General features: G+C 45.3%; 1 protein-coding gene across 9 annotated transcripts in view; it reads right to left on the bottom strand.

Moving 5' to 3' along the window:
* IQSEC3 (IQ motif and Sec7 domain ArfGEF 3) overlaps positions 1-22,945 on the bottom strand; it is a 140,852-nt gene that overhangs the window by 44,630 nt on the left and 73,277 nt on the right. For 7 of the 9 annotated variants that reach the window (XM_083572234.1, XM_083572232.1, XM_083572233.1 and 4 more), the window contains exon 3: positions 2,519-2,807. In XM_083572234.1, coding sequence (XP_083428360.1) covers positions 2,519-2,807 — 289 coding nt within the window. Of the gene's footprint in view, positions 1-2,518; positions 2,808-3,363; positions 3,447-4,206; positions 4,346-22,945 lie in introns of those variants that run through there. The other 2 variants (XM_083572237.1, XM_083572236.1) reach the window with 2 other exon arrangements.

The raw sequence follows: 22,945 nt of genomic DNA, 5'->3' as shown, positions 1-22,945 counted from the left end.
GGCAGCACAGTATCTTGAGCTTGCCCTCGTTCTGTCCAGTTAGAATTTTTATCTCTACATCTCTATTTCCATTGCAGTTATCTGCAGAAGGCATAGAAATGCAAATTACAGGGGGTTGGGCTAGATGACCCTCAGGGTCCCTCCCAACTACATGATCCTACAAACCTTTCTGTTCAGCTGAGACTGGCTGGCGGTAAAGGAGATTCCTCTCTTCTCCTCTGAGCCAGTAGGCCAGCCAAGGCTCAAGAAATCATGGAGATGCCATTCCCCACTTAAGCTCAGCCTCCCCTTTGGCTACTCGCCCTTTAGCTACTGTCAGGGGCTCTTACTCACACAGATGGGGCATTATAGCTCCACTCAGCTGGTGACAGGAGGGAATGGGGATACTAAGATAAGAGGGTGTATCTGATGGCAGCTGCGTAGCCCAGAACAGATAAAATGCAAACAAACCGTCAGTCACTGGAGCAATGCGACTGCATGTGCAGTCCCCTCTTTACCCCCTTTGTTAGGAAATTCAACATCTTTCAGGGGAGTGCCTTTAAAAGAAATCTCCTTTCGCACACTTCTCCCAGATATGCAGAAACACACTGTATGTGGGTAATGCTGCTTTGGCTACAAAAGGTGAATGAATGTCCCCATTTTGCTTCCAAACAAGTTGGCAAAGAGCTACTGGTTTTTCTCTTAGACGTATCAATTAGCCAGTCAGGATTTTCTGGCACAACCAGCAAGGCTTCAGGCAACGGGTACAGTAAACTAGTACTAGCCAGTAAACTTTGGATTCTGCCATGTTCTATCCTATTCCATCAGATTCTGCTAGGTTCGATCCCAACTTGCCTGGCTCCTCAATATGCTGCTCTGACCCATTGGTTCTGCCACTGGTCAGACTCTGCAGGAAGTGGAGACGCCACCTCCTGACCAGGATTTCTTAAAAGATTAAAAGCTAGAAATCCCAATTCAGTCTTGCATCTTTGGAACTTTGGCATGACACCAATACATAACTGAAAAATCATTTTCCCAGTATACAACTGGATGCACATTATGGGTTCCTCTCTCGGTGTTCGTCCTCAGCCATCTCCAACTTGGTGCCCTACAGATGTTTTGGACTACAACTCCCATAATGCTGGGCTAGGGCTGATGGGAATTGTAGTTCAAAAACACCTGGAGGGCATCAGGTTGAAGAAGGCTGCAGTACAGGTTTCAGTGCAGAAGTTTAGAAATGTAATGAACTTGGACTTTGGATGGAGAAATGGATGCTCAGAAGGAGCCAAAACATTTATCTGGGTGAACAACAACAGTGACAATGAAGAAGTAAACACAACAATCCTCGGTGCATCTATTCAGTCCGTTGGGACTTGCTCCCAGCCAGGTAGATGTGTGATAGATGCAGCCAAAAACATGTATGCACAATGAGATCAGAAGCTAGGCCTGGCACCCATAAATGCAGTGAAGAACCAGCTCCTGATGCATCTTAGCTGCATCGTTTTCCCTGCATGGAGGTGCAATAACTGGACACGTTTCAGCCCCTTGCACTTTGTCAACCCATCTATGCTGCTGCTAAAGGCACAGGAAGGAGTCTATTCACATTTTTTTTTAAAAAAAAGACCAACACGTAAAACAAATCTAGGAGCTCATCTGCAGTGCAGTTGTGATATTCTGTTGATTAACTATCAGGTGTCAGGTCCCTGCTAGACCCAGGCACATAACACAGTGATCTAACAAACACCAACCCAGACCTACATGTTTTCATTTCCCTGGGGTTTGAACCCCCTGTGATAACTGCAGTGTATACAGCAGACCTTGCATGGCTGACTTTAAAAAGTGGGGAGCAGTGATGAATATACATTGCAGTTCTTCTGCTCCAGACACCTTTCACTGTGGGGGACAAAGTAAGGTATGCAAAGCCTCAGTCCTTGATCTGTCTGTCAGATGAGTAAGAGGACCAGTTTTGAATTGTGGGGTGCAGCTTGTATAGCACTGCTTGGTGAAGGGTCTGTGGGGTGAATGATGTATCCCTGGGTACCGTGAGCCAAAAGTAACAGGCACTGAGAGCTGGTCTATGTGTTGGTTTCGTGACAGAAATCTGCGCCCTTTAGGCAAATTTCTTGTCCTCTGGCTGAACTGTGCAAAATCCTGTATCGGGAACATTGAAGAGCAATGTAGAAAGTCAGCCTATTTTCCAATCTAGCCCTGGACTAGCTCTAGCTAGCAGCAGCTTTCCAGAATCTCAGGCAGAAAGAAAATGGGTGTGGGCATCTTTCACAATGTCTGCTACCTGCTCCTTTTAAATGGAAATGCCAGGGAATGAAGCCAGGGACTCCCTGCATGCAAGACGCGCGCTCTGCCTCTGAGTCACGGTCGTTTCCCACATCTGTTATGCCCGTTCCCCCCACAACCCACGTCAATGGCGGTGGTCTGCGGGGCAGTGGTGATGCACATGGAAACTAAGCTAGAGAGTGGATCAATGGCCCCCAGCCCGCCCCGGCCCCGTCTCCCACGGCATGAGGAGAAGCTGGTGTACCTGTTTATTCTTTAAGTCAAGGGAGAGCTCATAATCGGAAGCGGCGGCATGGGAACATGTGGCTGCCCCTTTGCTGCGCTGGCCTCTCACGGGGGAACCCGTATGGTGGAGGCTGGCCTTCTGCACCAAAAGGGAGCACCCCGCAGCCTGATCCGCCTGCTCTTCCTGCAGCTCCGCATGCCGGGCTTTTAACTTCAAGGTGTCGGACCTGCCTTCCTGTCTGCTGGCCTCCTTCGGGTCCTCCGCGTCACACCCGGGTTTCTTGCTGGCTGAACCGCAGGGATCGTCACTGTGAACAAAACGCAACGTTTCTCTTTTGTTTATTTGGTTTTTTTGTTTTTGTTTTGCTTTTTTGCATCCCCTTTTCATGTTCATTCCCTAGCCTTCAGTAGCTAATCGGCTTTGCAAACAGCCGCAGGGCATCGTCGCTGTGGTTGGGCTGAAGCACGGAAGCTCCTGGGCTCCGGTTAAAAAGCTGGCGCTGAGTAGGCCCTTGCACTACTACGAGGGGCGTGGCAGGGGCAGGGGAAACCATCGCTCTTTCCTCTCCTCCGCTGTGTTACACACCAAGGCCGTTGAGGCAGTATAAAGTGAGGGGAGGCCTACACCATCTGTGGCTCACCAAGCCAATACACACACAATGTATGGTAACCCACTGGGGTCATGACTTCCCCCAATTGCTGCTTCCCTGAGACTGCAAAAAAATGGGAGCCTTGTTGAGCTCCTGAGAGGCCAAAATGCTTAGCAGGTGGCCTACACTGGGTGTGTTCATGAGGCAGATATAGGCCAATCCTTTTCAACCAAGGCATAAAAACAAAAGTGTCTGTATTCAACTTATACGTTACAGGGTATGTCTCAGGTATGTGCAGTGTAACAGCCAAATTGTGAGATGAAAGAGCCCTGACCAAATCCGAGCCATACAACTCTCTGATGCTGTAAGCACCCTTATATAATGTGTGGCCTAAGGGAGAAGGACTTTTATCAGAATGTAATGATAACAGCATGAACGGAATATTTTGTAGGTCTAACTCTCGAAATGTGTGGTGTTGTGTAAGACTTATCTGTGTGTTTTTCGTTTAGGCAGAGTATTAGGTAATGTATTCTTTTTGGTGCTTGTTTTATATTTGTACTCATAGCTTTATGTACAAGTTTTTTTAAGTGGTAAGGAGGTAGAAGTGTGGTGAAAGCAGTTTGACAGATCAATAGAAAAAGAAAACCACCACTGTTAAAATTACTGCAGAACTTACTGCCAATCGGGGGAAATAGCCGAATTATGGTAAGTTGCTGGTTCCCTATTTGTTCTTTTTATTGCCTGAAGCCCTAGCCTGAGAATGTTTACTCAGAAGTAAGACCCATTGTGTTCAGTGAGACTCCCAGAAAAATGTGTGTTTTCTTTCCCTACAGACCTATGGAGATGAGATCCTGAATTCACATCTAGACTCCTCCCATCCTCAGGCACAAAACAAAAACAGAACAGAAATTATATCACTAACAGTAACACACAGTCAATGATCCAACAGACACTTGCACACACAAAAAGAAATTCAGTGTGCACTGATCTAAGGGCCCACCCTATAATTTTCACCAACACACTGACTTCTGAAACACATCAAAACCAAAACCTTCCTTTTAACTTTACACAGTTTAAGAAGTGGTTAGTGGTTTGGCAAGAGAAGAATAGTTGCTACCATGAAAATGAAAGGGGGCAGAAACTGGTACAAGAATGCATTTTGACGGGCACTCTTTGGAATATCAAACTTTAAAACCTCTTTTGCCTCACAATAGCTGTAAGCCCGAACACTTCCTACTAACTTGCTCCCAACTTCCTGCTGATTTGCAGAGCATGCTCCAAACTTCGCCCACATTTTCAGTGAATTCATAATACAAATTTTTGTGACATTACAATAATTTCCATGGCAACACACTGTGATGTCATGAAGACAAGAATATTAATGCATTGCAGGATTATGCAAGGACAGCTCTCCCAGGGAGAGAAAGAAAAAGAAAGCTTTTACTAATTCTCATTTCCATAGCAGCAAGATGAAGATGGAGCTGAAACAAGCAAAGGAGCTTTAGCACTAGGGGGAAAATACATGCAACAACCCACATTACACTGGCTTTGCTAAGGATCAACATCCCCTCAGAGACACATTGCACCGTTCCCTGGCCCTTATGCAGATAACCAGGAGAAGAGGAAGAAAGGAATATTGTGGGTGCAGAAAGGGATGATCAGAAAGATGATCAAGGCATGGGAGCAACTCCCCTACAAGGAAAGGTTACACTGTTTGGGTTGGGGTTTTTTTAATTTAGAAAAACAAGAGAGTAAGGGAAATAAAATAGCAATCATAGTTTATAAAATTATGCATAGACAGAGGGGAGTTTTTCTTCCTCTCTCATGAACACTTGAAGGTCAGGTCATCTAATGAAACTGAATGTTGGAAGGTTCAGGACAGATAAAAGAAAGTACTTCTACAGTGCATAGTTAAATATAGAATTCACCTCCACAGGGCATGGTGATGGCTTTAGAATGAGATTAGACAAATTCATGGACCATATGGCTACTAGTCATTATAGCTATATGCTGCCTCCAGTATCAAAGACAGCTTGCAGCTCACACTAGGGATCAGTTGCTAGGGTTCATGAGTGGGAGAGTTCCACTGTCCCTTTATGGGCTTCCTGTAGGCATCTGGTTGATTAGTGTGCGAGACAGGATCCAGGACTCAACGCTAGCGTTTGGTCTGATCCAGCAGAGGCCTTTTTATATTATTATGTGCCTTTAATAGTTACATGGGAAAGTAAATTTTGGCAGATGAAGCTTGTCATTTGGAGAATGAAAAAGAAGTTGTGCCTGTTGGAATTCCTTCTTTAATACAGCCAATAGCATATCAGACGGCCCTGTGCCCCTTTGGATCTGGTCACCCTAAGCCAGGCCAGCACAACCTCTGAAGGGATACCAGGTCTTTGGGCCTTCACCCTCTGAGGTTCCTCCTGAGGCAGAAGGGGCAGCAGGCCTCTGAACTAGTCCGGTACTCCAGCACGTTGAATTGCTTCTGAAAGTGCAGGTGTGCTAGACTAGCTGTCTTGCAGCCTGCCTGTGGTAACTATTGCACATGTAACTTGTGCATGAAGAACCAAGCAGTGCACAGAAGCAGTGCATTGTTCTGATCACATTGCTGCCAACTTGCTTGATGGAGAAGCTGGTAGAGAATGGGGAAGAACTTTTAAAATGGTCCCTGCGTGTTGCATAATGTCCTTCCTTTTCCCTTCTTTTTCTTTCTGATCTTTTATTTTTAGATTGTTAAGATTGTATTCAAAAATGAATACAGGAGAATTTAAAGACGGGAGAGATCATCAGGGGGTTTGGGCTGGGTGTTCATCAGTATGCGGATGATACATATTGAGGCTGAATTCTGACAAGACAGAAGTACTGTTTTGGGGAAACAAGGGGCAGGCAGATATGGAGAACTCCCTGGTCCTGAATGGGGTAACTGTGCCCCTGAAGGACCAGGTACGCAACCTGGGAGTCATTTTGGACTCATAACTGTCCATGGAGGTGCAGGTCAATTCTATGTCCAGGGCAGCTGTCTACCAGCTCCATCTGGTATGCAGGTTGAGACCCTACCTGCCCGCGGACTGTCTAGCCAGACTGGTGCATGCTCTAGTTATCTCCAGCTTGGACTACTACAATGCGCTCTACATGGGGCTACCTTTGAAGGTGACCCAGAAACTGCAGCTAATCCAGAATGCAGCAGCTAGACTCGTGACTGGGAGTGGCCATCGAGACCGCATAACACCGGTCCTGAAAGACATACATTGGCTCCCAGTACGTTTCTGAGCACAATTCACAAATGACTGTCCTGCAAGGTACCTTCGGATTGAAAAGCAGGTTACAAATATAATAATAATTGATGATAAGTTCGACGATGTGCTTGACAATCTCTCTATTTTTGCAGTTTCAAAAAGGCAGCAGAAACAGAATGTTTATTGTACCACCATACATGGCTGCTTACACGGGTTTGGCTGCCCAAGTTGTACAGAAGCATCAAAACAACTTCAAGCTCCCACTATGTCTTAAGCTTCCTGGCCTAGCCATTACAGAGGGAGCGAGGAGATGGGGGGGGGGGCAAACCCTGTAGCAACACAGAAAGGGAAACCTATTCCACAAGTTGTGGATCCCCAGAAACCCTTCCCACCCTTCCTGTTCTCTCCCATGAGCTCAAAGCCAAATAGAAATGTTAGTCTGGCCTCTTGCACCTTCAACACTTGGACAACATTCAGAAGTTCAGCAGGTGGTGCTTTTTCCTGACACGGAGGGATGCTGATGGAGGCAGATTCACTTGTTCAGCTTCTGCTTGTCCTCCAGCTTTGAAAGTCAATGGTACCCTACCAGAAAAACCTGGCAAATGTATCTGAATTGTGTTTTTTAGAGAAGATGCAGGAAGTTCTGCAGTAAACTAAGCTCCTTAAGCAGCCTCTGTCCTGAGAACAGAAGATGGTATCTGATGGAGGGGGAAACCCTTTCCTGCTAGCTCCCTAGGAGAATCAGAGTTCCAACCCCACAGTTTCTTTTCTGACAAAGGCAAAGAGAAAGTAGAGAGGTGGCACCATAGGAGTCTAGCTCTCTTTTGAGTAGAGTCTGGAGTGCACTAACAGATTTCAGTAAATTGTAAGTTTAGCTATGACCCAATTCTCCAGTGAATCACCTGTTTAATCTTCAAACCACAGAGATTTCCATTGTACTCCATTTTTATAAATAAATAAATAATTTGCCTCCCAACCTGTCACTGCCACTTATACAGCCCTTGTTGTTGTTTAGTTGTGTCCGACTCTTCGTGACCCCATGGACCAGAACATGCCAGGCACTTCTGTCTTCCACTGCCTCCCGCAGTTTGGTCAGACTCATGCTGGTAGCTTCGAGAACACTGTCCAACCATCTCGTCCTCTGTTGCCCCCTTCTCCTTGTGCTCTCAATCTTTCCCAACATCAGGGTCTTTTTAAGGGAATCCTCTCTTCTCATGAAGTATTGGAGCCCTACTGCTACCTATTTGGGGGCTTCTATTTATTATTATGGTTGATATAGTACAGACATGGGGTTGCTTTTTTCAGCCAGAAGGTCACATTTCCTCTTGGCTACCCCTATGGCAGGTCACTTGCCAGCAGTGGATGTGGTCAAAACAAGACTGAGCAAAGTGGGCATGGGCAACCCACATTCTCTCCCCACCAGCACCACCATACACACATGCATCAGCACACACACATACTGCTTTTCAGAATTTAATCTAGACCATATTCTAGAGCAGGCCCTTGAACCTTGATGCAAATCTTGCTCCAACAGCTAAAAATTCCTTGTTTCACTCCAGGATCTGAAATAAAATGGTGCCGCTAGCAAGCCTCTTCAGCTCTGTTGGGCTATAGTGGCTGTTGGTAGGAAAGAGTTCAAAACAGACAGAAGCAGACTCAAATGTATATGTTCTCTCATTAGGAGGACCTAGGTTCTGTCTTTGAGGCATATGAAAGTGTGCAATTTCCCATGCTAAGCAACCCCAGTTTGCTGTGCCCTTTAACAAACAGCAAGCCTCTCCCATTCCAATTTCCAAACTGTTTGTGCATGTCCAGCAAGGGATTTTACAAGGGTCACAACTCGGTCAGAGCGAAACCAAACAGTGCCGCAACACTGCGAGGCATTTTGCAGTGTGAGTTATTTCCGTGCTAAATTTAAAATTCCTAATCCCCTACTGTTTCAAGCTGCCTGTATGGTCAGAGAATGGTTGCAAAGTGTATTTTTAGAACAGGAATTGTAAGGAGAATTTCCCTTGCCTTTGTGTGTTGTATAAAGGAAAGGATGTCAGACCCGTTTTTATTCAGAATTTTCTAAAAGCCGCACATGCAAAACAGAAAACCAAAAAAAGAAAAAACCCCAACCCTTTCTTATCCTCAGGCAAGACACAAATTCATGACATGTCAGCTTAGTACATAAAAGGGGCCAGAGCTCGGTAGCTCGGTGTATGCTTTGCATGCAGAAGATCCCAAGCCACTGAGTGAATCTGTTTGGCGTTTTCCTTAAGGGCTGTGCACTCATTCGCCCTCGACATGCACACTGTATGTACTGAGAAAGCACAGCACACCTCCTAGCCCCAACCCTGGCATCTGTGTACTATCTGGCCCTGCCCTCCAACATCCGGGAGGGCAGCCTACAGCTCTACATTATTTTTCCACGAAGAAAAATTCTAGAAAAAATGGTGGTGGAACTCACCATGAACTCTTGTTCTCGTATAATGGAAATGGCGCCCACCTGAGAGGTGATGGAGCCAGGGGTGCCAACTTGAATAAAATATAACAAATAACTTGAATAAAAAATATAGTAAAACGTAATCAATCATATGTTGCAGTGCACACACACTATTTGAATGGCAATTCCCAACAACTTGGGGGAGCCAGCCCCCTCAAATATTTTATCAACCCCTAGGAGTTGGCTCCCATGGCCAGAAGTGAGTTTTGGTGAATTCTGGCTGGGGGGAAAGCCCTGGTCACAAGCATGGGAAACTTCCAGCCCAGCTGCCCCAAGGCGGCCCACTAGGGCTCACATCTGGCCCTCAATTCCTTCCAGGCCACACCCCACACACCCTGAGTGTTTTCACTGAAACCTGTTCTTGAACTCTGACCGGGCCTCTTGCTTGTCTGGAGAGAGAAAAGAAAGGGGAGTGTGAGAGTGTGCAGAAACCACTAGCCCATACCACAAAGGTAAAATGTGCATTTATTGCTCTGCCCACTTTTGTCTCTGGCTCCGCCCCTCAGTGGCATGTGACCCTTGGAAAGTTGCCTGAAAGAGAATTTGGCCCTCAAATGGGAAAAGGCCCTTCTCCTTTTTTGCTCTCTCATATCATCTATGCTTTGGGGAGGAGACTTATCTTTCGCTACTAACTTTGCAAGGCAAAGGGTCCCCTCCCCCTTTTGTGAAAATTATTACACTTTTCCTCCCAGCAGTTCAAGGTGACATAATTGATTCTCTCACACACCCATTTAATCCTCAAGTCATGAAAGAGGTTCCTTCAGAACAGGCAACAGGCATTTAGATTAGGGCTGTGTCAATTTTTCTCTGGCTTCAAGATTCTCCTTAAAAGTGAATCACTGAAATACCAAGTAATTGCTATTATCATGAATGATTACTAATAGCCATAAATAATTGCTGACTGCCTCCAGATTCAGACACAATCGAGGGTAATTTTTCAAGGAAGAAATTATTTTTCCCAGTGTTTATCTGTTAAGAGAGAGAGAGCTATCTCCATTAGATTAAAAATATGGCCTACAGTGAGATGTTGCGGCTGAAATATTTATTTCAAAGAGTTTATTCATCAGCAGCTCTGTGGAAAAAGCAAGACAATGAATTGGCTGAAAGCGTTGAATCAATTGGCAGCGCCATTAAAAACCCACAGCACCTATTTAACAAACAGACAACATTTATTCAAATACAAAATTGTTACCTCATTTAAAATAAATTTAATTAGGCAGCATCATTTACACATTGTCAAAAAAAGTCGTTAGGGTTTATATGAAACAGATGTAGTCAATTTGGTGTTGGGAATGCAATAGTGACTTTTTTTAATATTATTTTGCTGATAGCATTCCAAATTTATAAGAGCACTGCCGGATCATACCAACAGCTCATTGACTCTGCATTCAAATAGTGGGCAAGCCAGATGTTTCTCTGCTGCTTGCTCTTCCCGTACCCACCCCATCTCCAGCAGAAACAATGCTTCTAGTAAGAGAGGTGCCATTTCAGAGCTGAACTCGTCATGATGTGAAATGCTATTTGCGTTTAGTGTGTATGTTTTTTAGAAGCGCAAGTAGCGACTCCTGGGGGCAGGGGGCTGATAATATGGAATCACAGCAGGCAAGGAGAGAGAGGCAATAAACCTCATCACGGTTCTGATTAAAATCACATCTCCAGAGATGCTGTTTGCATTCAGAGGAAAGTTCCCATTGGCCTGGATCACACATAACATTTATCGTCCAACAGCTGAACTATAATTTGTTTTACTTCCGACAAACCATTATCTGAAGTCATGGTTTGTTGTTGGCTCCTGAATTTTGGTTTGTTTTAACTGTGGCTTGGAATCACGTGTGTACCCAGCACCCTTACTTTATCACGGTTTGTTTCACCACCTCTTCCCAGAAGCTCACCAAACTCCGAAGGAATGAGATGAGCGCAAATGCAGCAATGCAAAAGAAACTTTGAAGGAACAAGCCATAGTTTGTTGGATCATCTGTTTGTTTTGAAAATGTGTATATTAAATGAAAATACACATTTAACATCACATTGAGGTTGACACTAAGTTATCATGATTAGTAGCCTGTGAAAAAAATCTACCCTCCATTGATTTGGGCATGTTTAGCCTGGAGAAGAGGAGGTTAAGGGGTGATATGATAGCCATGTTCAAATATATAAAAGGATGTCACATAGAGGAGGGAGAAAGGTTGTTTTCTGCTGCTCCAGAGAAGCGGACGCGGAGAAAGAAGATTCCACCTAAACATTAGGAAGAACTTCCTGACAGTAAGAGCTGTTCAACAGTGGAATTTGCTGCCAAGGAGTGTGGTGGAGTCTCCTTCTTTGGAGGTCTTTAAGCAGAGGCTTGACAACCATATGTCAGGAGTGCTCTGATGGTGTTTCCTGCTTGGCAGGGGGTTGGACTCGATGGCCCTTGTGGTCTCTTCCAACTCTATGATTCTATGATTTGTCTAACCCCCCCTTAAACCATCTAAGGAAGTAGCCATCACCACAACTTGTAGCAGCAATAGTTATGTGTTGTGTGAGTTCATTTGTCTCTCCTGAATTTATTGCTCCTCAATTTCATTGTTTGATCCATAGTAGTTCTGGTACAATGGTGAGAGAAGGGAAACAGTTTCTCTCCATCTGCTCTGTCCACACCACTCATAATCTTACAAACATCGTGTTTCCCCTAAGTTATCTTCTGCCCTCATAGTAAAGGTGTGCCAGCCACTTTATCATTTCCATTGTCTGTTTCTGCATTTTAGGCACCAATGTTCATTGCCCCGTCTGCTTCTTATTCTTTAAACAGTTACCAATCCAGAAGAGGGCCTGCCTTCTTGACCTCATGTCTACCTACCTGGTCTTACTGTAAAAACTGAAGAGGCGAAAAGCTGCCGTCAGGGTTGCTCATGAGAATCTTTTAATAAAAAAATCTTAAAAACCAAGAACTCCAGAAAGCTTCAGCCGCAGGCCTTTGCTGACTCTCTTGTTGTTCTCTATGGAACCGAGAACTCCAGCCAGAAGCCATCAACTCTGCTATTGTGTACACAATTTCTTAATCTGGGATGCAAAAGGTGGATCACAAGTCCCTGATCTTGTAGCTTTCCCTCCAAATCGCTTCAAATAAAACTTGGTTCAAATGTTGGTAAGTGTGGAGTGACTGTTGCATAAATAAATATTTTAAAACTTCCTGCTTCCATCTGTTGGGTGCATTCCATGCTTTCTCTGCAAATGTCTGCGGCTAATTTTCAGTGAGGGTGCGTTGGAGCGTTCCAGTGCCAGCAACTACCTTCCATAGAGGCCAGTGGATATTTAAATGCATAGATGTGCAAATTTATGCAAACATTTTGTGCTCAGGCCTGGCTTTAGCACCTGGCAATTGGCAGGGCCCACTGGCACTTACACCTGCCCTGGACTCTTGGCCGCAGGCCTGGCTGGCAGCAGCACACAGCTATTCAATCCCCATCAGCTCTCCATTCTCCATTCCGTGTGGACAGCACTGAGCTATATGGATGCATGGTCTGAGTCGGTGTAAGACAGCTTTCTATGTTCATATTTTAAGTTTCCATTATTCCCACAATGTAGGGTAACTCCAGAGCATTTCTAGAAATTAAAATGGCTGCCTATCTGCCACTGCTACCACCAGGATCCACAAAAAAAGGTGGGGTCTATCAGAGTGCACTCTGCTGAGGATCTCCTTAATATCTGGAGCCATCCTGTTTTGCAGTGCACTGTTTAGGCAGATCACAGAATTCATTGTTTATCAGTACAGAACGTGGATGCTCTCAGTGCAGAATTGAATTCTCTTTTCTGAATGGAGTACATACCAGCCTGTCAATAAATAATAATAATAATAAAATAATAATAATAATAATAGTTTATTTCTTTTACCCTGCCCATCTGACTGGGATGCCCGAGTCACTCTAGGCAGCTTCCAACAAAAATACTGGGGAAAACAACGACCACAACAACAAACATTAAAAGGTTCCGAAAACAGGGCTGCCTTCAGATGTTCACAAAAGATTCTATAGTCTCTTTGACATTTGCTGGAAGGGCATTCCACAGGGCAGGTGCAACTACCAAAAAGGCCTTCTGCCTGCTTCCCTGTAGTTTCACTTCTCTCAGTGAGGGAACTTAACGATGGGGGTGGAGATGCTCCTTCAGGTATACAGGGCTGAGGCCGTTTATAGGGCTTTAAAGGGCAACAACAGTGTTACGTAGTCCTGGTGGCCACTCCCAGTCACCAGTCTAGGAGCCGCATTCTGGATTAATCGTAGTTTCCGAGTCAACTTCAAAGATAGCCCCAAGTAGAGCGCATGGCAGTAGTCCAAGCGGGAGATAACCAGAGCATGAACCACTCTGGCGAGACAGTGTCCAGGAAGGTAGGGTCTCAGCCGGTGTACCAGATGGAGTTGGCAGACAGCAGCCCTGGACACAGAGTTATCCTGCGCCTCAATGGACAGCTGTTGTTGGAATCAGGAAGCTTATCTTGCATGGAACCTAGACACACACACACATCAATGAGGTTTGAAAGCACCAGGGGCAACACAGAGGAAGTGGATGGAAAGAAGAGTGTTTTCTTCACTGCAAAGTTTAATTACGTTCCCTTTAACCCTAGACTCCTCTTGCCTTTGCATTATTTGGTAAACATGACCTTTTAGAGATGGAAGAAACAGATGGCAGCCTGAATTAGTGTTAACCGCCTGCTCGGCGCCCTGGGAAAGAAAAACTTGGCCTCTCAGCAGCAGTCTTTCTGCCACTTCGACTCATCTCTCTCAGCTTCTTGTCCCCAAGGCAGACCTGAACATCACCAATTTTGCTGACAAAAGCCTGCTGGCGCAGCCGAGCATAAAAAAGAATCCCACAGTTACAATGAGCTGAGCTGAGGGATGTGAGGCAGCAAGGCCTGAATGAGGAAGGAAATATATTCCATCCGACAAAAGGATATTCTTACATATAAAGCACATCACGTGACCACGAAGGTCCCTTTATTTACCGTTTGCAATGCAAACAGACATCAGCTTCATTCTTGTTCTCCTTCACAGAGGCCAGTAGGGTTTGTTATTGCTGTTCCCGCTTTACAGACAGGAGAACTGAGGCTGAGAAACTACAATTCAAGTTACCTTAAGACTCTCCTCCTGCACTGAAGGCAGCACAATAATAATAAAAGTGAAAATACTATCCCAGGGAGGCTCACTTGGTGTTGACGTATTATTGGAGCCAGACAAAGACATTTCTTTCCTCAGAGCCACTTGAGTGCTGTTTTATTCTTTGCAGCAGTTGGCTATCTATGGTAGTTACACTTGTTTTGTTAGAGCAGGCATAGGCAAAATCAGTCCTCCATATGTTTTGGGACTACAACCCCCATCATCCCTGACCACTGGTCCTGTTAGCTAGGGATGATGGGAGTTGTAGTCCCAAAACATCTGGAGGGCCGAGTTTGCCTATGCCTGTGTTAGAGGATGGGGGTGGTGGCTGTTTCTATGGTTTGATTGTCTTGTATTATGCTTCACTCTTAGGTTGTGTTGTGTATTTTACTATTATTTACAATTTGCTGTGGAACGCAATGAATAAAGCAACATAGCTATAGTAAGTAGAAGCAGCCGCTAGGCCTTAGCTATGATTTTGTATGTTGCCATTCCCTAAATTCCAACAGCTTAACATGTGTTAAATTACGAAAGTTAGAGGGCTTGTCCACACTTACTCTTGTCTCGTTGCTTTCCAAGAGGGGTGTGTGTATTCTTTAGTGCACAATCAGAGCAAAGAGCAATTCGAGTTTTCTCCAGATTGACTTTTGCTCCATTATTATTATTATTATTATTATTATTATTATTATTATTATCATTATTATTATTATTATTATCCCCGCCCTCCCCCGCCAGAGCCGGGCTCAGGGCAGCTAACACCAGTAAAATTACAATAAAAACATAATGGGGCGGGGAGAGAAACCAATTTAAAATATGGGTTAAAATGCAATATTAAATGCAGCCTCATTTTAAAAGTAGCCCATAGATCAAAACCGTAAGGGGAGGGAAAAACATAAGAGTCAGACTGAGTCCAAACCAAAGGCCAGGCAGAACAGCTCTGTCTAGCAGGCCCTGCGGAAAGATGTCAAGTCCCGCAGGGCCCTAGTCTCTTGTGACAGAGCATTCCACCAAGTCGGGGCCAGTACTGAAAAGGCCCCGGCCCTAGTTGAGACCAATCTAACCACCTTGTGACTTGGGATCTCCAAAATGTTGTTATTTGTGGACCTTAAGGTCCTCTGCGGGGCATACCAGGAATGTATGTACATGGGTCCTAGGCTGCATAGGGCTTTAAAGGTCAAAACCAGCACCTTAAACCTGACCCTGTACTCCACCGGGAGCCAGTGCAGTTGGTAAAGCACTGGATGAATGTGCTCCCGCGGCAAGGACCCTGCACTGAAGAGCAGGTTTCCCTGGGAAAGGAGCAGGTCAAGGAGGTAGCTGCTTGAACCTGTGCTTTCTAGGCAAGGGGCAAGCAGAAGAGTAGATGAGCACAGAGTAGACAACGGCCCTGACCTGGCCCAGTTCCTGCAACTCAGTCTCCACAGAAATCAGCAGCTGCATAGCACATTATTACACTATTTAGGCATGCACTCGAGGGCCCTTTTGCACATTATGAAGAGGTCAACTCAGTGCTCACTCAACAAATAGCTACAGCTACCTGGCAAGTGTAGTCCTGGTATACTATGAGTACTTCCAAGCATAACATTGGTTCCATTCACATTTTACATCTTTAGGTCTACACTAAAAAGCAACTTGGGTTACACCTAAAAAAAAATTCATTGGGAAGAGGTTTTGCATGTATATCTAAAATTATAATAAACTAATGAGACAAGTATGTCCTTGCAAATATAAGTATCACTCTGGTACTTAGCTGTCAACTTACAGATTTGAAAATAAGGGACCAGCAGCCTCGAAAATAAGGGATCAGCAGCCAAAATAAGGGATTTTAGTCAACCAGCAGCCAAATGAAGCCTCAAGCGGTGGTTCCCACAGCGCAGCAACCCGGCAAAGGGATGCAGAGGAGGAAATCACTACATTAAGATGCTGCACTGGTTGGAGGGTATGCTAAGCAGCACGTTGGGGCTGCCGTCGTCCTGGCACGAGGAGTTCCATCGGCCCTTCCCCACCCGAGAGGGAGGGAGACTCTCGCCCACGCCGCCCGCCAGCCCGGCATGAAGCGGTTGCGGCGCCGCGGAGGCCGCTGAAGCGCCGCCCTTCTGCATCCCTCCCTGTCCCTTCCTCTTCCTCCTCCCTCAGGCCGCCTCCTCAGCCGCAGCCGCTGATGCCGCCTCCGGCTTCCCCTGGCAGTGCGGTGGAAGTCTTGCAAGAGAGGGGCTGCCTGCCCACCCGCTGCCACCCGTCTCCTCACGACGTGCCCCCCTGAGGGGGAAAAGGGAGAGACGGGGACGCGGCAGCCCATGCACGCGATTGCTCTCTCGAGGCGGAGGACCCCGAGCTGCTGCTTCCCTCCCAAGCCGGGCAAGCATGAAACCTGGGAAATTTAAGGGACATCATCAATCCGGGACAGCAGCAGGACACAGCGCTGGGATAAGGGAGTTTCCCGCCAAATAAGGGACGGTTGACAGCTATGCTCTTGTACTCTCAGAAGAGAACCATGATTGGTTGCAGCTCCCTGCTAGGTGCACACTCTGCTTCAAACCCAGGTTTGTCTCTGTGGAATGTGTGAACTGGTCCTGAAGCCGAGGCAGGCTGATGTTTTAAAGTTATGAACACCTCTGTGTCATAGCAGGAAGAAATGCCTCTTTAAGATGCTGCTTGCCATCTGTAGAGCCTTTACTTTTCTCCAAAACCAATTTAGAATCTGCTGACCAATTAATTGGGTGAACTTTTTTTTAGTCTATCAAAATGTCTTTAATTGGTTTAACCTAATTGATTAATCTGCAGCAGCCCTGCTTTTGATTTCCTCTATTGCCGTAAAGGTTTGGTGATTTTATATGGTTACCGGTGTTGTGCTATTACATATGTGGTTTATATCAGCAGCAGAGAACCTTTTTCATGCCAAGGTGCCCACATTCCCATGTGGGCAACATGCCAAGGGTGGGTGGGGCCAGAGGCAAAAAGAATGCCAAGCAAAAAAGGAAAAATGTACCTTTGCACAGTGGGCTAGTTTTTCTTAACACTCAAATACCCCTTTGCTATTCTCCATCCACACAACAAAGAGGCATTATCACAGAGTTCCATTCCTGGGAGGCAGGAACATAAGAACACAATAAGAGCCTGCTGGATCAGGCAAATAGCCCATCTAATCCAATGGTCTCACAGCGGCCACCCTATGGGAAACCCACAAGCGAGACCCAAGAAGAAGGAGGAGAGTTTGGATTTGATATCCTGCTTTATAACTACCCGAAGGAGTCTCAAAGCGGCTAACATTCTCCTTTCCCTTCCTCCCTGTTATGTACTGAGTTGAATAGGATCCAAAATGCAGCAGTCTGATTGGTCCTAGAACAATGCAGCAGTCTGATTGGTCCTAGAACAATGCAGCAGTATGATTGGTCCGCAGGAGCCACCCAATCCAGCTCCAGGTGGAAGAGAATCCACAACCTGATTGGCTTACAGGAGAATCCCGGAATTAGCCAATCACGCGCAGCCCATTGTGTAAATAATGTATATAAAGCAGATATTGTGGGGGAACTTCCAATCCTCCTCAACACTATGAGCTGAATAAAGAGCATGAAATCCACTCTTGACTCCGAGTAGATTTCACTCCCCCACAACAAACACTCTGTGAGGTGAGTGGGGCTGAGAGACTTCAAAGAAGTGTGACTAGCCCAAGGTCACCCAGCAGCTGCATGTGGAGGAGCGGAGACGCGAACCCAGTTCACCAGATTACAAGTCTATTACTCTTAACCACTACACCATACTACACCAAGCACAAGAAAACTCTCCTTTCCTGTGCTTTCCAGAAACTGGCATTCAGAAGCATTACTACCACTGACTGTGGAGACAGGGCATAGGCATCACGGCTGGTAGCCTCTGATAGCCCTCTCCTTCATGAGAACACTCAAGGTGAGTATGAAGTAAGCCTGCTGAAAGTGTGGCCTAAGAAGAGTCCAAGGGGCCAGACAGATGAGGCTGGAGGGCTTTGGTTGGGGGCAGGCCTGATGTTCTCCACCTTTGAGTTATATGTCTCAACAGCATTCTTTCCAGGAGAGAAAAGAGTTGTGACCAGCCAGTAACTACAGTACCCATGCAAACAGAAATCAAGGCATTGCAGTAATAACAGTATACCTTTCAATACTTTTGAAACAGTATGGTGTATATATGCTCAAACCTTAAACAAGGGAACAAGGGAAAGGGTGAAGCAGGGTAAACACAAAATCACAAATTTGTTTTCTCTGTGTTTATCAGCCTCAGGCTCTCAACATGAGCTGCCCATAAAACACAAACAATGTATGATCAGAACGAATCTTCCAGGATCCGAAGTGCAATGATCCTTAATGCATTCTGACTTCTTCCTTTGAAACTTGTTTCCTTTCTGCTTCCTTTCTCTTCAGGAGGAAGGAACTCGAGAGAGAGAGCTCAAGTTCTGAAAATGTATGACATAACTGGAGTCTGCCTGTTTCCCCTCCTCAAAGCCCGCTTAAGAACGCCTCGCTTTGTTCACAAAACCCTCTCAAGTCACCTGAGGGCAGCCACAGAATCCGTCAGCAGCCAGGATGAAAATAGCTGCAGCTACTACAGGGATGAGTTTGCAAGGAACCAAAGCTTCGGAAGGAGAGAGCCAATAAATCCCAGCTCATGCTGTCCAGGGTACTACCCAACACGCACAAACAGCAGTCTTTACTTGTAAGTAAGAAAAAGATCTTTATTCAGGCAAGAAACAGTACAAGCCCAGTAGCAGACTCAGGAGGCATAATTCAGGAGTTCAAGAAAAGAGCAAGAAATTCCGGACTGGATGGAAGTGACAAAGATGTCCCAACAAGTTTCCCTGTCCCTTCCACCAAGCTTTTAAAGATGAGGCTTTTAAAGATGAGGCATGGTGAAGGTAGCCGAAGGGTACCTTGGTGAGTTAGCAATTTCCCCTGCATGTGAAGACAGGCTCTGGCTGATTGTGCAGACTAGACCAATAATGGGTCCAATGGCCAAGAAGCCATTTTCTGCACATGCTGGAGAGGGAAGTGAGGAGCAAGGGGGGCTCATCCACCTTGGAAGGTAGCTCATCTAGGAGAAGGAAACCCTAAACCTCCACTGCCTTGCAGGATATCTTCAGGAGAAGAAAAGGCTAAGGAGTAAACCTTACCCAAATCGAGAGTGGAGTCCCTAAGAAGGTTGGATAATGCCTTGTACACCTTCTTCCAGCAACTCCTGTAGCCAAGCTGGTGCTAAACACATTGCTCTGATTTCCTTTGGACCACGTGAGACCCAGTCTTGTTGTCTGGGAAGCTCAGGACCTCCATACACACTGCCCAGGCTTACACCCCAAGGAGGTCACGTTGGTGCTGCTAACGCAGCAGTTTTATTGCACCCCCAGAAGCAGACTCCATTGTCTCTCGAGCAGACGGATGCCAACAGAAATGGTTGTAAACCACTGCAATATATTTTTATGATACAGCAGCATAAGGATATGCTTATAAATCAATAAATAAGCAAACTACAGTTCCCGGGATTCTTTGGGGAAAGCCAGGGCTGTTTAAAGTGGCGTAGGAGTAGTTTAAATGAACAATATGGGTGTAGCCATTGTCAAGATAAAGATAACGAACCTGAATGGTTATTTTTAGCCTAAGCTCACTAACACCTGTCTTTTTCAGAATCTTTTTAGAAGCTGCATCTTGTGATCAAATACCCACATCCAACACTTGGATCAAATGGTAACTCAGCAGATGATTTGGCACCTTTTCCCACCCCCTCAGCCCTCCATCTCTCCTTTTGTAATAGTAATAGATCACACACTGATCTATTGCCAAGCTAAAAGAGACGAGAAAAATAAACTGCTCTAAGTGGTATTATAACAATTATTAATAATCTTAGAAGCATCTGGATGTGTCTGGTCTTTGGCTTAAGGGGTGCTCTGACAATACCAGACATCAAGGGGAAAGCCACATTAATTTTTGCAGAACAACTGCTGCTCACATCATAAAAACTGGAGGTACTTCTCTGGGTCATGAACTCCAGTGGAACCAACTGGCACAGCTATCTGACGCGGACCTCAAGGGCAAACTGATGATTGCCTTTTCTCTTCTTTTTTTTTTTTTAGAAGATCAGTGCCAAAGGAAGAGGGGTCCCACCAGAGAAATTCAGTTTCAAAATGAACTGCAAAGAGCCTTTTGCACTAGTATTTCCGCCCCCCCCCACCTCCATAGGTTAACAAAGTTGATAACCGCTGGCAGTACTGTGTACTAATAGGGACAGGTGGACACACCAGGAAAATGCAAGGCATTGGGAAGCTAGTGAACCAATTCTGCATCACAGAATTTGAAAGCTGGAATTTTCATTCCATCAGTAATTGGAATGAAAAAGGGGGGACCTTCTTCAAAGTGGTGGGTGTGGTCTCACTAGCAATTGACCACAGGTTTCCCATAGCAAGCACCACCAGAAGTGTGTGCGAGTCTCATGCTGCATACACAACATATATTTAAGGCACAAGACTTCTCCCAAAGAATCCTGAGAACTGTAGCTTACTCCTCACAGAGCCACAATCTCTAGCACCTTTAACAGACTGCAGTTCCATGGATTCTTGGGAGGAAGCAATGTGCTTATAATGCACCAGGCATAGGCTCATGTACTGCAGGAGTCATGGTATGATAAGGTGTGGCACTTGGCTTTGACTGACAAAGTTACACAAAGCTGTAGAGTGATGCATGGATTGGTATGTATTTATGTTCTTTATACATTCTCACCTGGAGAAACCTAGACCCCATTGAACTCATGGAATTTTTTGGCTTCGTTATTCAGCTTAACATGCTGCGATTATTTTCGACCTTATACATGTCATGACTGCATTTTGATTTGTCACTGGCTGCTGATACGTATTATTTGTTGTTTGCATTGTTTCCTGTTATTCTTAAGAGGCGTTATATTATGTTGTTGCTTCCTTTTTTCCTGTGGCTCCTTTGTACAGTGTGTCTCATTTCATGGGCAGCCTTGGCTGGCTCCATGACTCTACCACGCTCTTGAAATATCAAATCAAACCCTTCACGAGCTCCTCCATCCACAACCTTGTGCTCTTACGTTAGAAGTGTTTAGCAATTCAAAGTTACAACGGGGGAGGCAGCAGCCTGACCAGACTGTAGAGAGAACTGGTCCAGGACGAGACCCAAGAAAATCGATTATATTATGTTCTTCACTGCTAATTGGTGCTGAGGCTGCAGGCAGACTCCTGGTTGCCGTGATGAGTAATCCAGTGGGCACTTTAGGAATGAGTGCACAGCTGTTTGATGCCTAAACTGTATTGAGTTGGAATTTAATTGCTCCATAATCACGAAGTAAACACTTGCCAGTTGCATTGATCATGTTTCAAGTCTGATCTAAGCAGCACTTTATACACGAGAAAATTAAACTTCAAAAGGAAGCTAACGCATGCAAAACCCATGGGCAGGGAGCCCCCCTGCCTCCCTTCTTTCTACAGTAATTAAAAATCCACCTCTGCTGGATTTCAATTTCTGGAACCTTTTCCAGGTGCAGCTTGAAACTCCACCTCCATCCACCAAAGCTGTTGTTTCCCATATCCAGAACTGTGTGAGCCCCCAATTCTGCATCAATGCAACATAACCTCCATCACTACATGAGTCTGTGCTATACAAAAGGTGCATCCAATGTCTGAACTTAGTAGAGGAAAGCTGAACCATGGAACTCCCTGCCAGAAGGAAATTGCTGCGGCAAAGAATTTAGCAATATTGAAAGAGGGATTAGATACCCACAGAAAATTATGTCAGCAATTGCCTTGTGATTATGCTAAACTCCACCTCCACTTGTCTCCATTTTTTACTAACTCTGTTCCTCAGAAATTGCCGGCCATCTCTCAGAGTAGAAATCTCTGCTACAGATGATACTTTAAGAAGCAACTGGGGAAAGATTATACAGATAGTGTTTCCCACAGGACAAGGGAACAACAGTATTGGATCTATAATATCTATTGATGTTGCTATTAAGAATGATTTCTATACGAGTTTGCTCTAAAGGCAATACATACCATAATAATGTGCAATAATAATAATGCATAGTACTGTTTTGGGGCATTAACTTGAACAGCAGCATGGTGGTTTATTTATCTGGTGGTACTAGCGTAAAATAGCACAGAATCTTTGGTCATAAATACTTAGTATACGTATATTTTGTATAAGGTAAAAAGGTAAAGAACCCCTGGATGGTTAAGTCCAGTCAAAGGTGACTATAGGGTGTGGTTCTCATCTCGCGTCAAGGTGAGGGAGCTGGTGTTTGTTTGCAGATAGCTTTCTGGGTCATGTGGCCAGCATGACTAAACTGCTTCTTGTGTGATGGGACACCATGATGGAAGCCACAGTGCGCGGAAATGTCATTTACCTTCCTGCCACAGCAGTACCTATTTTTCTACTTGCACTGGTATGTTTTCAAACTGCTAGGTTGGCAGGAGCTGAGAGAGACCAACAGGAGCTTACCCCATCGCGCGGATTCGAACCGCCAACCTTCTGATCGGCAAGCCCAAAAGGCTAAGTGGTTTAGACCACAGCGCCACCCGTGTCCCCTATATTTAGTATATGTATATTTATTATATGGTAGAGCATGAGACTCTTAATCTCAGGGTTGTGGGTTTGAGCCCCACATTGGACAAAGGATTGCAGGGGCTGGACTAGATGACCCTCGTGCTCACTTCCAACTCTACAATTCCATGATTCTATGATTACTGGGGATCAGAGGTGAGGAATCTTTTTCAGGACTGCAATCCCTTGTGGGCAAATTTCTTGGGACCACAAGTCAATAGTCGGCAGCACCAGAGTCAGAAGGGAGCAGAGCAACGGATGTGATTCTTACCTTGTACAGGAGAATATATTCCAGCCACCCAACAGTCAGGGGTTTCCACACACATACGCCACACATTCTTCTCTCCATCCGGGCAAACAAGAAACATTGTCATAATTCCGGGACACATTCTAAGCTGCCCCAAGCACTGATGGAGACTGTTGAGTAGGACCAGTG

The sequence above is a fragment of the Podarcis filfolensis genome (assembly GCF_964270895.1).
Source record: "Podarcis filfolensis genome assembly, chromosome: 10".
Taxonomy (NCBI): Eukaryota; Metazoa; Chordata; class Lepidosauria; order Squamata; family Lacertidae; genus Podarcis; species Podarcis filfolensis.
The sequence above is the reverse complement of the archived record's forward strand: the minus strand, read 5'-3'. Positions and strand labels throughout refer to the sequence as shown.